Here is a 12,735-nt window from a genome sequence, read left to right as displayed (position 1 = left end):
AATTTCAAATGCCAAGAGATCTTTTGCGTGCAAGCCAGTGTGTACATGGGACCTCAGTTTTTCTTCCCATACCTTGTCCATTGTCAGGCACTCTGTCCGGCACCTCTGACAAGGGGGAACCATGCCAGAAAATTAGTAAATGACACTATCAAAGATTGATGTGTGTACAAAAATTCCATGAAGATTTATTGAATGGATACAAAAACTGTGACAGAAGAACGAAAGGAACACATTCAAATATCCCCAACTTAACATTTGTCTAGTGTTGGATAAAAATTTCAGAAATACTTTAGTATAATCAGAACTAAAAGTCTACCTTTGTGACCAGATAAAATGGTGCAGGAACGTATCCTCTCTTCTTCAACATAGGCTTACCTGTAAATGGACATAAATAAAAAGTACTTCAAAACAGGCTCGTAACATCTTCAATAGTTTTCAACTTGGTAAAACTCCCAGAGAGAGAGAGAGAGAGAGAGAGAGAGAGAGAGAGAGAGAGAGAGATTAACATCCACACGACATAAAAAAAGGTCATTTCTTATTTATTTACTAAATGCTATTGAAATAATTTGGTCAAACTCAATTTCTAAATTTTTTAATATTAAATAAGGAATTATCATAGAATATGCAATGCTGCTATATACTAACTTACAGCTGTTTGACATTCCTGATGAAAAATACATATCCAAATTTATGATTTCGAGTTAAAAACAGATTCAAAGTTGTCCTATTTGCCAATTTTCATTTTTGACTTAATTATTATATTTCAGAATTTGATTTTTCTAGAATCAGAAATTCTGTTGTAAAGGTCAATACCCCCCCCCCCCCCCCACACACACACTATGACTATACCCTTTACCTAGAGTAATATCATTTCCTTTAACATCTGATATCAGTTGTTCTAGCATGACTTTTTTAGAGGGTGCAACATTATCTACTTGATCCTGTCCTTCTATTGGTTCTCCTCCACTTTGTATCATCTCAGTTTTAACATTAGCTAGTTGTATTATCTTAGATTTAACATCCACTTGTAGACATTGTGATTCAGTACCATCAGCAGATACATTATTATATTCTATCATCAGAGTTTTACCACCATTTATAACATCATTAATAACACATTCTGTATATACTTCACTACAATATAAACATTAATAACACATTTTGTATATACTTTACTATAATATAAACATTTATAACACATTCTATATATACTTCACTACAATATAAACATTAATAACACGTTCTGTATATACTTCACTATAATATGAACATTAATAACACATTCTGTATATACTTTACTATAATATAAACATTTATAACACATTCTGTATATACTTCATTCAATATAAACATAAATAAAACATTCTGTATATACTTTACTAAACATTTATAACACATTCTGTATATACTTCACTACAATATAAACATTTATAACATCATTAATAACACATTTTCTATATACTTCACCACAATATAAACATTAATAACACATTCTGTAAAGACTTTACTATAATATAAACATTTATAACACATTCTGTATATACTTTACTATAATATTGACACTTTCTGTCAGGTTTTGTTGGATATTCATTGTTTAGAAGCAGAAAGGATAACATGGTTAAAAGTCTGGTTATGGTGATTTGAATGTCAGATAGTTACATTTTTACTAGTTTTTTTTCCAAGTTTTGTGTATCTAAAAATTTAAATGGTTAAACTCCTATAAGTTTTGGAGCATGACGTGGCCAGCCCAATGAAAATTTGACAAAATAGACAAGAAAGTCAAAGTCAATGTGGAAATTAATTGTGGTCTGGCTCCTATACAAACATTTATAACATATTTTGTATAAACTTTAATTCAATGCTCACCCATTTTGTTGTAAATCAGCTATTACAGTCATTCCTCTTTGAAAACAATTTGGATAGTCAAATGTCTATAACATAAAATGAAACAATTTGGATAGTTAAAATAAATGTCTAAAACATCAAATAAAGAAATTTGGATAGTTAAACGTCTTAAAATCTGCTAAATGTATAGTGCAATATTCAAGTTTTTGTTATGCTATTACTCCTACAGTCTGAAATAAGACAACACCATAAAGCACTTTATTATAGCTATAGAATCATAGCTAATGTTAGAAAGAACTGTATTATAGCTATAGAGTCATAGCTAAGTTTTAACCCAGCTGTTGGACTCTAAGTTTTGTTACTTACCGGGAACTTAGGGTTTCGTACAATACATGTTGTTTGATCCCTTCTGTCCTTCAAAACAGGTATATACACCTGATATTTGCCCCTTTTTAACCAAAAGCTATTTTGGTGTATACCATTCACTTTCACATCCATACTGTAACCTATCTGTATAAATAAAACAATTCACTTGCTTTCTTGAAAGGCATTTGTAATAAAACAAGGTACAATTTATCGACACAATGGACCCGATCATAGTAATAAATCCAGTATTGTATATTCTTAAAATTGAACCTTTGTTTTAATTCACCTGGTGTTTAAATTAACCTCAGAAAAAACCTTGGTGTGAGATATAAAACAAGCAGTTGCCATGCAAAATAAAACCACATTTTGCAAGAGATGGACAGAGAGCAAGCTTAAAAAGTTTTTATAGTCGACATGCAGAGAGATCTTTAAGACATAAACATATATTTTAAGTTTCATCAAAATCAGATAAAAATTGTCACCTCTAGAGGAACCACAACCTTAGTATTACATGCTTTTTATACTATTAGCTTAAATAGGAGCAGCCAATTTGTCAGAAATGAAATGGGGTCCTACAGTTCTGCTCTGACTGGGCTAAAGAAGATGTGCTAAGAGGGAAATTTTGCCCTGACAGCGGCACTACAGCTTATATCAAATTCCAACTGCCAAAGGCTTTTTTACATGCACACCAATGTGTTTACATGACTTTGTTTTTTTGTCCCATCCAAACGACTATATGTTGTCCCTTTGCAAGGCCCTCCATCCTGCACCACTAACAAGGGGGAACCATGCTAGAAAATAATGATGTAACTTACCGATGGTTTACATGGTGTTGATGTTTTTAGCAGACGACTCATTCCAGCTGGTGTTACAGACGTAGTTGACATATTATTTACACTCAATCTATACAAAATACAACACATATTTTATTCAATATCATACACAGCAAAGCATGAAGCACATACTGTCTGCTTCCAAATGCTTTTCTAGATAAAAATGTTATTCTTCTCATAAAGAAATTGTTGATAGTCTTCAAATTCAATCAGCACAAAAACTCCATGTCTACAAGTGAACATGTGAAATGGGGTCAGAAAGCAGGTCATTTTGAGACTTAACTTTTTATTTAAATAGTCTGTTTGGATGTTGGAGTCTTTAACAGCAGAAGGAAACTACACCACTTGACCCAATGACAGACCTTAAGATCTAATGTGAGACAATCTGGTTTACAAACACGAGACATTATTTATAGTGTAATAGCTCTCTTCAATAAGTTCTTACCTGTGGAAAAATCGGCTTTCACCTGTTCTTTTTGAATATTCATCTTTAATAGCTTCTTCAGTGTACGTCCTTCCAGTATCTACCGTAAACCATTCAATCTCAACATCCATCCCTTTAATTATATAAAGATATATATTTACTAGGGACAAGGGTTACAGGTGTTATATTGATATCAGATACTTTTAGTAATACTATCAGCTGATATATATTGGATTGGATTGTGGTGGGGGTGGGGGGGAAGTGATGATTGTTGTTTGACAACAATTCTTGTGGATGTGTTAGATACCCCACCGTTTAAATCCCACCATTCTGCAATCTGTTGGAAGCATTGATTAACGAAATTATTCAAATAACTTTATTTGCCATATCTGCAATTATGAAGTCGTAATTTCAATTCGTAAAAAAGAAGCACAAAAAGAAATTAAAAGCATAATCAATTCAGCTATATTATGTCAAATTCTGTTGCGGTCAGGAATACCGACTATTGGATATCGGAAAAACATTGGCAAAATGGCCAATTACTGTCAAATAACAATCTGTGCTGATAAATTTTTTTTATGACAAATGACACCAGCGGCTGCCAAGCAGGATACGCCCACATTTTCGAGAGATGGATAGAAAACAAGCTAAAACGAAAGTGATTTTTCCTACAATCAAGGGCCATAATTCAGGAAATTACAATTCGATATGCAGAAATATCGAAAGGAACCAAGATCTTTGGGTTATAAACTTACATTTCAAGTTTTAACAAAATCGGATAGAAATTGTGACCTACGCTATTTGAGAACAAAGGGCGGCCATTTTTGTCTGTCAGTTTTGGGCCGATTTTCTCGAAATTCGAACTCAGTCGTCCTTAGGGTGTAACGGTGATATAATAATATGTTTTTTTAAAGCGGATAAAAATTATGACCTCTATAGGGTCCACAAGCTAAAAACGCAATTTTCCGTATAATCAGGGGCCATAATTCAGGAAGTTATGTTCCGATATGCGCAAATATCGAAAAGAACCGAGATGTTTGGGTTATAAACTTACATTTCAAGTTTCATCAAAATAGGATTAAAATTGTAACCTCTATAGGGTCCACAACCTTGATATACCATATTTTTACGCTATAAACCTATATTTCAAGTTTCATTGAAATCGGATAAAAATTGTGACCTGTAGACTGTTCACAAACAATTATGGACGGACGGACGGACGGAGGGACAGGGGCGACGACAATATACGTCCACATGAAAATGTGGGCGTATAAAAATGGGGTAATTGAAGACAAAGAGTCCATAAATATCAAGCATGAATGACAACACCTACCTCCTACAATGACTGATTGTGTAAAATTTTCTCGTGGTCCTAATGTACCATACTGTTTTTTGTCTAGATGAATCTAATAAATATATAAATATCATTCAGAACAGACAAAGAAACCATTCAGAACAGACAAAGAAACCTAGGTCTCATGAAACCCATTTGTAGCATGTCAAAGAACCCTGACAGTTGAAAAAATGGAAATAATAAAAGACGGTCATAATGCCGCTGTCCGGACAAATTTTCAGTTGTAGCCCGGAGCAAAACCTCATCTTTTGACGCAATGACAGACCTTATGACCTTAAGTGCACATATAAAACTACTGGGCCTTGTAGCCCCCGTCATGGGTTGGCTGAAACGACTCATGGCTTGGGTAGTTATGGAAATGAAATGAAATGAGGTTTAACGTCCTACTGTTCTGCTCCTATGCTGGGCTAATGAAGACGGGCATATGCCATACAGTGTGCTATGAGGGAAATTTTGCCCGGGCAGCGGCACTAACGCCTACTCTTATATCAAAATCCAACTGCCAAAGGATCTTTTACGTGCATTCCAATGTATACACGGGACCTCGGTTTTTCGTCTCATTCGAAGGACTAGACAGCTGTCCTTGTCAGGCCCTCCGTCCTGCATCACTGACAAGGGGGAACCACGGCGGAAAATCTGGATGAACTTTCTCGGCCAATGCAGGGATCAAACACCCGACCTCCAGGCTAGCAAGCCAGCGTCTTACCCACTTAGCCATGTGATCCCCGGTGAGTTATGGTGATACAGGTTTAAGTCTTGTACATGTTTTGTCTGTAGCTCATTATTAGACTTTGCATATTCCGACTCTTTTTGCCAGCAAGGGTCACATATTGCAGTGGGGTAGTCATTATGTTAAGATATTGAAATACAAGAAAAACCAACCAGTGGGGATTCACTGAAGTGGGGTGGTTATTATGGTAAGATATTAGAGTATGAGAAAAGGTTTTTATACTTACTATATAAGCTATTGTTCCTCTACTGGGATTAAACAATAATAACCAGCCACTTAAAGATGATTTACTACGTGAAGATATCACATTCAAAACAGCTCCAGGGCTATAATACATACAGAAAATCTAGTCACATGACTAATAAAGCTACTGGTATTCTTGAGATTACATTAATATGTTTTGAGGGGGATTTGAAGCACAATTTTGACAGAAATTATAGTATAAATATGTTTATAGTCTAAATATACCATCAAATCACACTGTTTGTATGCAGGAAAGCATCTTTAAGGTTAAATTGCTTGAAATTCTAATTGTATTGCATGTAAAACCAGTCAATTTTACTGTCAGTCAAAACTGACAAACAGGGTTGAAATGAAAGCCCTGGTTAGACCACCAACAATATTCCTAACAATACCTAATTTTAGGGTTGCCTCCATGTCACCAATAATTTTCTTTCGCACTATTTGTATTTCAAACAATGTGGTAGGTGATTATGCTTCTGAATTCCAAGTCAATTAATACTCCCAGATTTTATATTCTAGAACATTTCTAAATTGGATATCATCTTACCTGATCCACAAGTTGCCATACTTGTATGTATCAAAAGATAACGGCACTGGTAGACTCTGTAAACAGTTCAGAAAAAAATAAAATAAAATCAAATATGAGTAATAAGTATGTAAAACAGCTACTAATGTATTTGGTACCAGTAATATGGAAAACAGCTGCTTTGGGGAGACGTTTCAAGGAGTAATCTCACAACTTATTACCTTGATAACATTGAAAGAATACTCTTCTAAACATTGTCCAAAAATATTAGCATTCTGTGTTATAGTTTATTGTTCTATCCATGAGTAACTAAATACCATTAAAAGATTAATATATTGAATACTGTCTCAAAAAGATACATGTCAAATTACCAAAATTATGTTTACAATCTTTGAAGCTTAAAGTAGCTAAGTCTTTAACTCAATATCATCCACATTCTTCGACATTAAAAACACAAATTATTTGTCAATTTAAATCAACATTGATGTTGTGACCTTACCGGAAAAGATGGGCTTCTGATATCCAATCTTTAAGACACAATAAACATTTAACCATTGATACACCAATCGCGTACCAGAATGCGTTTCAGCACCATTTGTAACAAGGGACTCAAAGAACGAGGCTAGACATATTCTTATCTGGAGAGCATACTACCGGTGTAGATATAGGATATTAACCTATCCAAGGTTGATATGATAGAGAACATGCAGGTAGAGCCCAAGTGTTCTCTATCATATCAATCAGAGAGGGAGAAGGTTTATATCCGACATATACATCGTCATAGTTTTAATTGTCCTTAAACTAAATGGACTCGTGATCTTGGCTGGAGTATACGTATTCTTCATATCATAACGTCAAAAAAAATATAAATAGTTGATTTCTTTGACATTATCATATTCCTGGCAGTAAATCATAAAAAAATCTGATTCCATTTCACTCTCCATATCATAAAATTATCAGCTGTAAATGACATGAAAATATTGGAATAATGCCAAAATCATTGACATGGTGTGAATTTTCACCTTTGACCTATTACGTAAATACCGGAAGATCCTTTGTTGAAACGAATGTTGTTTATTCGATAACTAGCGAATATAACATTACTTTTCTTTCATTGGGTGTTTTATTTTTTATTACTCAATCACCATTAATTTAAGAAAAAAAAGCAATAGAAATCAGTTGATTGATCTAGTAGTGCTTTTGTTCGCTAATGCTGTTGCCAATTATGATGGGTCCACGAGATGATTCGCTACCGTCAAACTTACCCCGATTTGATCAGCAGGTAGTTCCCAAGGCTCCTTTTCTAGTAGTTGAACAGATTCTTCACGAGAATGAAACCCAACAGCCGGGTAAAAACCACCAGGAGGTATTCGACAAGTTTTACTTGTGTAAACCTGTAATATTTATTTTTTCTTAAACAATATTTTATTTAGAAATTGAAGGGATTGAGGAACAGGCATAGTCTATATGACCTCTCTCTTAAATACAAGAATAAATATGGATATATATATATATGAAAATAGGTGAATAAACAACAAAACAATACAATGGATACATTATCAACATGTAATATAACGGTAATAGTACATGTCACGATTCAAGTTCTATTGAACACATACTGATACAGTCAGTTCTATTGAACACATATTGATACTGTCAGTTCAAGTTCTATTGAACACATATTGATACTGTCAGTTCTATTGAACACATATTGATACTGTCAGTTCAAGTTCTATTGAACACATATTGATACTGTCGGTTCTATTGAACACATATTGATACTGTCAGTTCAAGTTCTATTGAATACATATTGATACAGTCAGTTCAAGTGAATATATATTGATACTGTCAGTTCAAGTTCTATTGAATACATATTGATACAGTCAGTTCAAGTGAATATATATTGATACTGTCAGTTCAAGTTCTAGTGAATACATATTGATACAGTCAGTTCAAGTGAATATATATTGATACTGTCAGTTCAAGTTCTATTGAATACATATTGATACTGTCAGTAACAGTTACCATAAAATGTGGGTGTGAAAAAACAGAATCCTTTATTCAGTTGTACTAGTTGGTCAAATACAGAGAGAGAAATGGGGTTTAATGTCCACACAACACAAACTAGGTCATTTTAAGAGTAACATATGGTACAGTTTTATTTCAACAATTTGCTAGTGTGTAGGGGTCTTTAGGAGTGGAAGGAAACAGGAGGACCCAGAGAAAACCCTCAAGGTCTTGTTGTCTGACCCAGCACCTAATGATTGGGATCAAACCACGCCACTTGACTCAATGAGAGACATTATAATCTAAATCACAGGCATTATACCACTCAACCACCCAACCCACTACTCATTACATAACATTAGTGGACAATCATACTATAATTGCAATCAGGCCACAAGTTTACAAAGCAATCTCAAACTTAGGTTAAGAATTTACTCAACTTTCAATCACTGTTCATAAGAAATATCTTTGATCCAGAAACACAAAACTTTGCACTTAGGTTCTTATTGATGTATTTGATACATTAAAACAACAAAAGTTTTATAAAGGGCTATATTTTCGTTATAATAAGACGAACAATTTTGAGTAAATTCTTAACTTAAGTCTGAGAATGCTTTGTGAACTCGGGGCCAGATTAAAAAGATGTCTCATCATAAAAGTTTAGGTGGTGTGAGTATGTTTATAGCCTCTGCATGCAAATTTTTCAATCATCATATATTTGTCAATTCTGAACAAAACTGAACCATTTTTGGCGTGATATTCCTTTTAGAGATTCAACTTTCACAATATTGTGGTTTGCATGAGACAATCAGTGGCTTTTATGTGTAAGAATGCAAAAGATTTTTAGAAAACCAACAATTATCTAACTTCAAAATATTCTGTGTTGATATTGATCAGAAACTTACCAATTCATCATTCAAATAGAATTTATATTGTGTAATATCAAAATCAAATTCACAAGCAACAATATCACCTTTGTGGTATTTTTTTAAACGAGTATTAGCTGAACCACTTCCTATAAATACACTGAAATAAAGAAAATGAAAATGAAATGAAATGGGGTTTAACGTCCTACAGTTCTGCATCGAAAACAAAAATGACAGACAGATAGAGAGAAAAATGATGTCTAACATCTATTCAACACACACTAGGTTATTTTGGGACTAAAATGGAAAATTTTATTTCAACAATTTCCCTGTGTGTTGGAGTCTTTAGCAGTGGGTGGGAAATGAATAAAACATACAAGCTTGGGATCAAAATCATGACACTTGACAAAATGACAGACCTTATGATATAAAGGGCATGCATTAGAAACCCCCACCCCCCATTCCCCCCTCATGTATAGAAACAAAACTTATCTATATTTATGTACCAAATGATGTGATTAGACATTGCTTACCCTCCATCATCGGCATGGTAACCACAGGAATTGGACTCCCAGCCAGGTTGACGATTAGCTCGATATCTCTGATGTACTAAACCAATGGCTATATATCGACTAACACCTTCATTTATAACCTCTGAAAACACAAAACTTATTTAGGAAATTTCAGTGAATGATCTAAAATACTATTATACAAGACAACAATGGCTACAATTCAGATGACATGGTGGCTCAGCGTGTGAGATGTCGGCTGGTTAACCTGGAGTTTCTGTGTTCAAACCCTGCGTTGGCCTGGAAAGTTCATCTAGATTTTCCAGCATGGGTCTACCATGTCAGTGGTGCAGGACAGAGGGCTATGTATAGTCGTTCAGATAGGATGACACAGTGGTCAGGTGTGTACACAGTGGCGTGCACATAAAAGATCCCTTGACAAGTGGAATTTGTAATATAGGCCCTAGTGCCGCTGTCCTAGCAAAATTTCCCTCATAGCACACTGTATAGTGTATGCACATCATCGTTAGCCTATTAGGAGCAGAGCAGTAGGACGTAGAGGTCTTTACCTGTGGGGAGAAACCAGAGGGCCTGGACAGGTGATCCTTCTTCTTCACACATACAACCAGGTAATCGAAACCATGCCACTTGACTCAATGGCAGAACTATTCAAGAGAATATACCAGCTCGACGACATACTACAGACTGAATTATTAGTCATGAATATTCTAAAACTGGGCTTACTAAATGAAAATCTGTTACAGTCAGGAGTCAAAGCTTTTGGTCCCACAAACTGACCAACTGGAACAGAATTGGACTTAGTTTCATAACTGAAATGATATATAAAAAAATTCTTCATGAAATAAAGTGCATTTGTTAATTCTTGAATTCTCATGTATCACTCAAAAGTAAGACAGTTTTTTTACCTATAATTTTAAATACATTCTCCTGAATTTCTCAAAACATCATCATATAAATATGTGCTCATGCTACTAGCACTCAAAATTAATGATGGCTAACAGCAGAACCTGATAAAAGTTGAAGCACAAACTGTCTGCTACCAAATGCTTTTCTAGACAAAAATGTCATTCCTCTCATAAAGATATTGTTGATGAGTTAATGTCCATTTGACACAAATCAGGTCATTTTGGGACGGGCTATACTATATACCGGAAAACATCGGAAAACAACCGGAAAACAACCGGAAAACACCATGTTATACTGAATACCGGAAAACATCGGAAAAACAATAAATACCGGAAAACACACTAAATACCGAAAACCACCCTAAATAGGTAACCCGGAGAAGGGCTATACTATAAACCAGAAACTAACCCTAACCCTGTCCCTAACCCTAACCCAGGCACACAGAGGACCAGGCTCCCAGTTACCTATTTAGGGTGCCAGTCTCCGGGTTACCTATTTAGTGTGTTTTCCGGTATTTAGTGTGTTTTCCGGTATTTAGTGTTTTTCCAGTGTTTTCTGGTATTCAATATAACATGGTGTTTTCCGGTAGTTTTCCGGTTGTTTTCCAGTGTTTCCGGTATATAGTATTGCCGTTTTGGGACTAACATATCGTACAATTTATTTATTTCAATAATTAGCTTGTGTGTAGGGGTATTTAGCTGTGGGAGGAAACAAGAGGTTGGACAGGCAAACCCTACCCTTGTCACATACAAGCAGGAAATCAAAACCATCTCACTTGACTCAATGACAGATCTTATGATCTAACGAGCATGCGTTAGAAAATTCTGCCACCCAACCCCCCAGAATAAAACAAACAATTTACCATAGTATACCAGTCTCATGACATATTCGAACTTCTCTATTTATGATACTCCAATAAACTGGTTTAATTTCAAGAGATTTGGTTTCTGTTTCTAGCTCCACTGAACCTGGTAATTGCTACAAGTAAACAAAAGAATAAATTTGATAATATTACTTTGAAGGGTATTTTGTTTACCCTGGAATGCTTATACGGATTACTGACTCAAACTGAGGCTATAAATGCTCAGTGCGGAGAGGTGTCCATTAAATGGGCACAAAACCAGGCTCAACTTTTCTATAGGAAAATTTTGCGTAGAATACGATGCCGGGAGGTAATCAGTTCTTCGCCCATCGGGCGTTTTCAAGGTATTCAGGGTCAAAGGTCAAATGAGTTCATTTGCACTGAAAGTGAATGTGCAGCCATTCTTGTATCATGAAAAGAAGCTGAAAATGATCGAAAGTAATCGTGCACCCTTTCAATAAAAATGTAAACTTGCTAAATCACCTTTGTTAGCACTAGGAAGATTTAAACCAATAAATGTCAGCAGAAAATATAAAAACTACAGCCAAACTTGTTCTAATTAAACATGCATTATGCAAGAGCAAAATCTGCTTATTACAAGTCTTTCTTTAGGCCTGAAATGTTATCTAAATTATCAATTAGACATTAATTAACTTATCCAGACCATAATAAACTCTCGATGTCAAGGCTAGCCTTCGATGTAGGCTGGATTAGATTCCTATATGCCGCTAACGGCCAAAGATAATTAAATCAGAAAAAGTGGATAATCAAGACTATGCTGTTTATATTAATGATTTTAGTAATGATAACCGAGACTATGTAAAAATTTCACCCGTTTCTTTCTCGGCTCATAGTGGATCAATTTGACTGAAATTTTCAGCAAATTACCTTTACACTTTCTAGTTTTTAACTATTATAGCGAGAACTGCCATCTCTTTATCTTATCTCCCATAATGTATCTTTAATAATAGGAACATTTAAAATGTATTTTTAGGTGGTTTGAGCACCGCACTTTTACTTTAAATCTTCCTAGTGCAAAAACAGAAAATTTCACCTTTTGACCTCCAGGGTCACTAAGAGTAAAGGTGAATTTAGCAAGTTTACATTTTCAGCATATTTTCATGATACCTCATTTGACCCTTAACCCCAAAAATGACCCAACGGCAGACTGATTACCACCCGGCAATGTATTCTATGCAAAATTTTACAATAGAAAAGTTGGGTCTGGTTTTGTGCCCATTTG

The 12,735-nt window shown here is 34.8% G+C and overlaps 1 protein-coding gene across 1 annotated transcript; it reads right to left on the bottom strand.

Annotated features, from left to right (window-relative positions):
* Nucleotides 1-1,862: 1,862 nt before the first annotated feature.
* Nucleotides 1,863-12,063, bottom strand: LOC126829487 (uncharacterized). The gene is made up of 13 exons (XM_056102830.1): nucleotides 12,058-12,063; nucleotides 11,493-11,608; nucleotides 10,448-10,533; nucleotides 9,728-9,848; nucleotides 9,234-9,354; nucleotides 7,587-7,715; nucleotides 6,343-6,398; nucleotides 5,779-5,878; nucleotides 4,802-4,874; nucleotides 3,490-3,601; nucleotides 3,027-3,114; nucleotides 2,212-2,355; nucleotides 1,863-1,931 (listed from the first exon to the last, which is right to left on the bottom strand). Exons 1-13 carry the CDS (start codon nucleotides 12,061-12,063, stop codon nucleotides 1,863-1,865), a joined length of 1,221 nt encoding a protein of 406 aa, XP_055958805.1.
* Nucleotides 12,064-12,735: the final 672 nt, after the last annotated feature.

This window comes from Patella vulgata, chromosome 8, assembly GCF_932274485.2.
Source record: "Patella vulgata chromosome 8, xgPatVulg1.2, whole genome shotgun sequence".
NCBI lineage: Eukaryota > Metazoa > Mollusca > Gastropoda > Patellidae > Patella > Patella vulgata.
The sequence above is the reverse complement of the archived record's forward strand: the minus strand, read 5'-3'. Positions and strand labels throughout refer to the sequence as shown.

Excerpts from the sequence above, each read along its gene's own strand:
- LOC126829487 (XM_056102830.1), bottom strand. Across the intron at positions 9,355-9,727 it reads TACCATGCCGATGATGGAGG|TGTATTTATAGGAAGTGGTT; the intron begins GTAAGCAATGTC and ends TCTTTATTTCAG. Across the intron at positions 1,932-2,211 it reads TACGAAACCCTAAGTTCCCG|ACATTTGACTATCCAAATTG; the intron begins GTAAGTAACAAA and ends TTTATGTTATAG.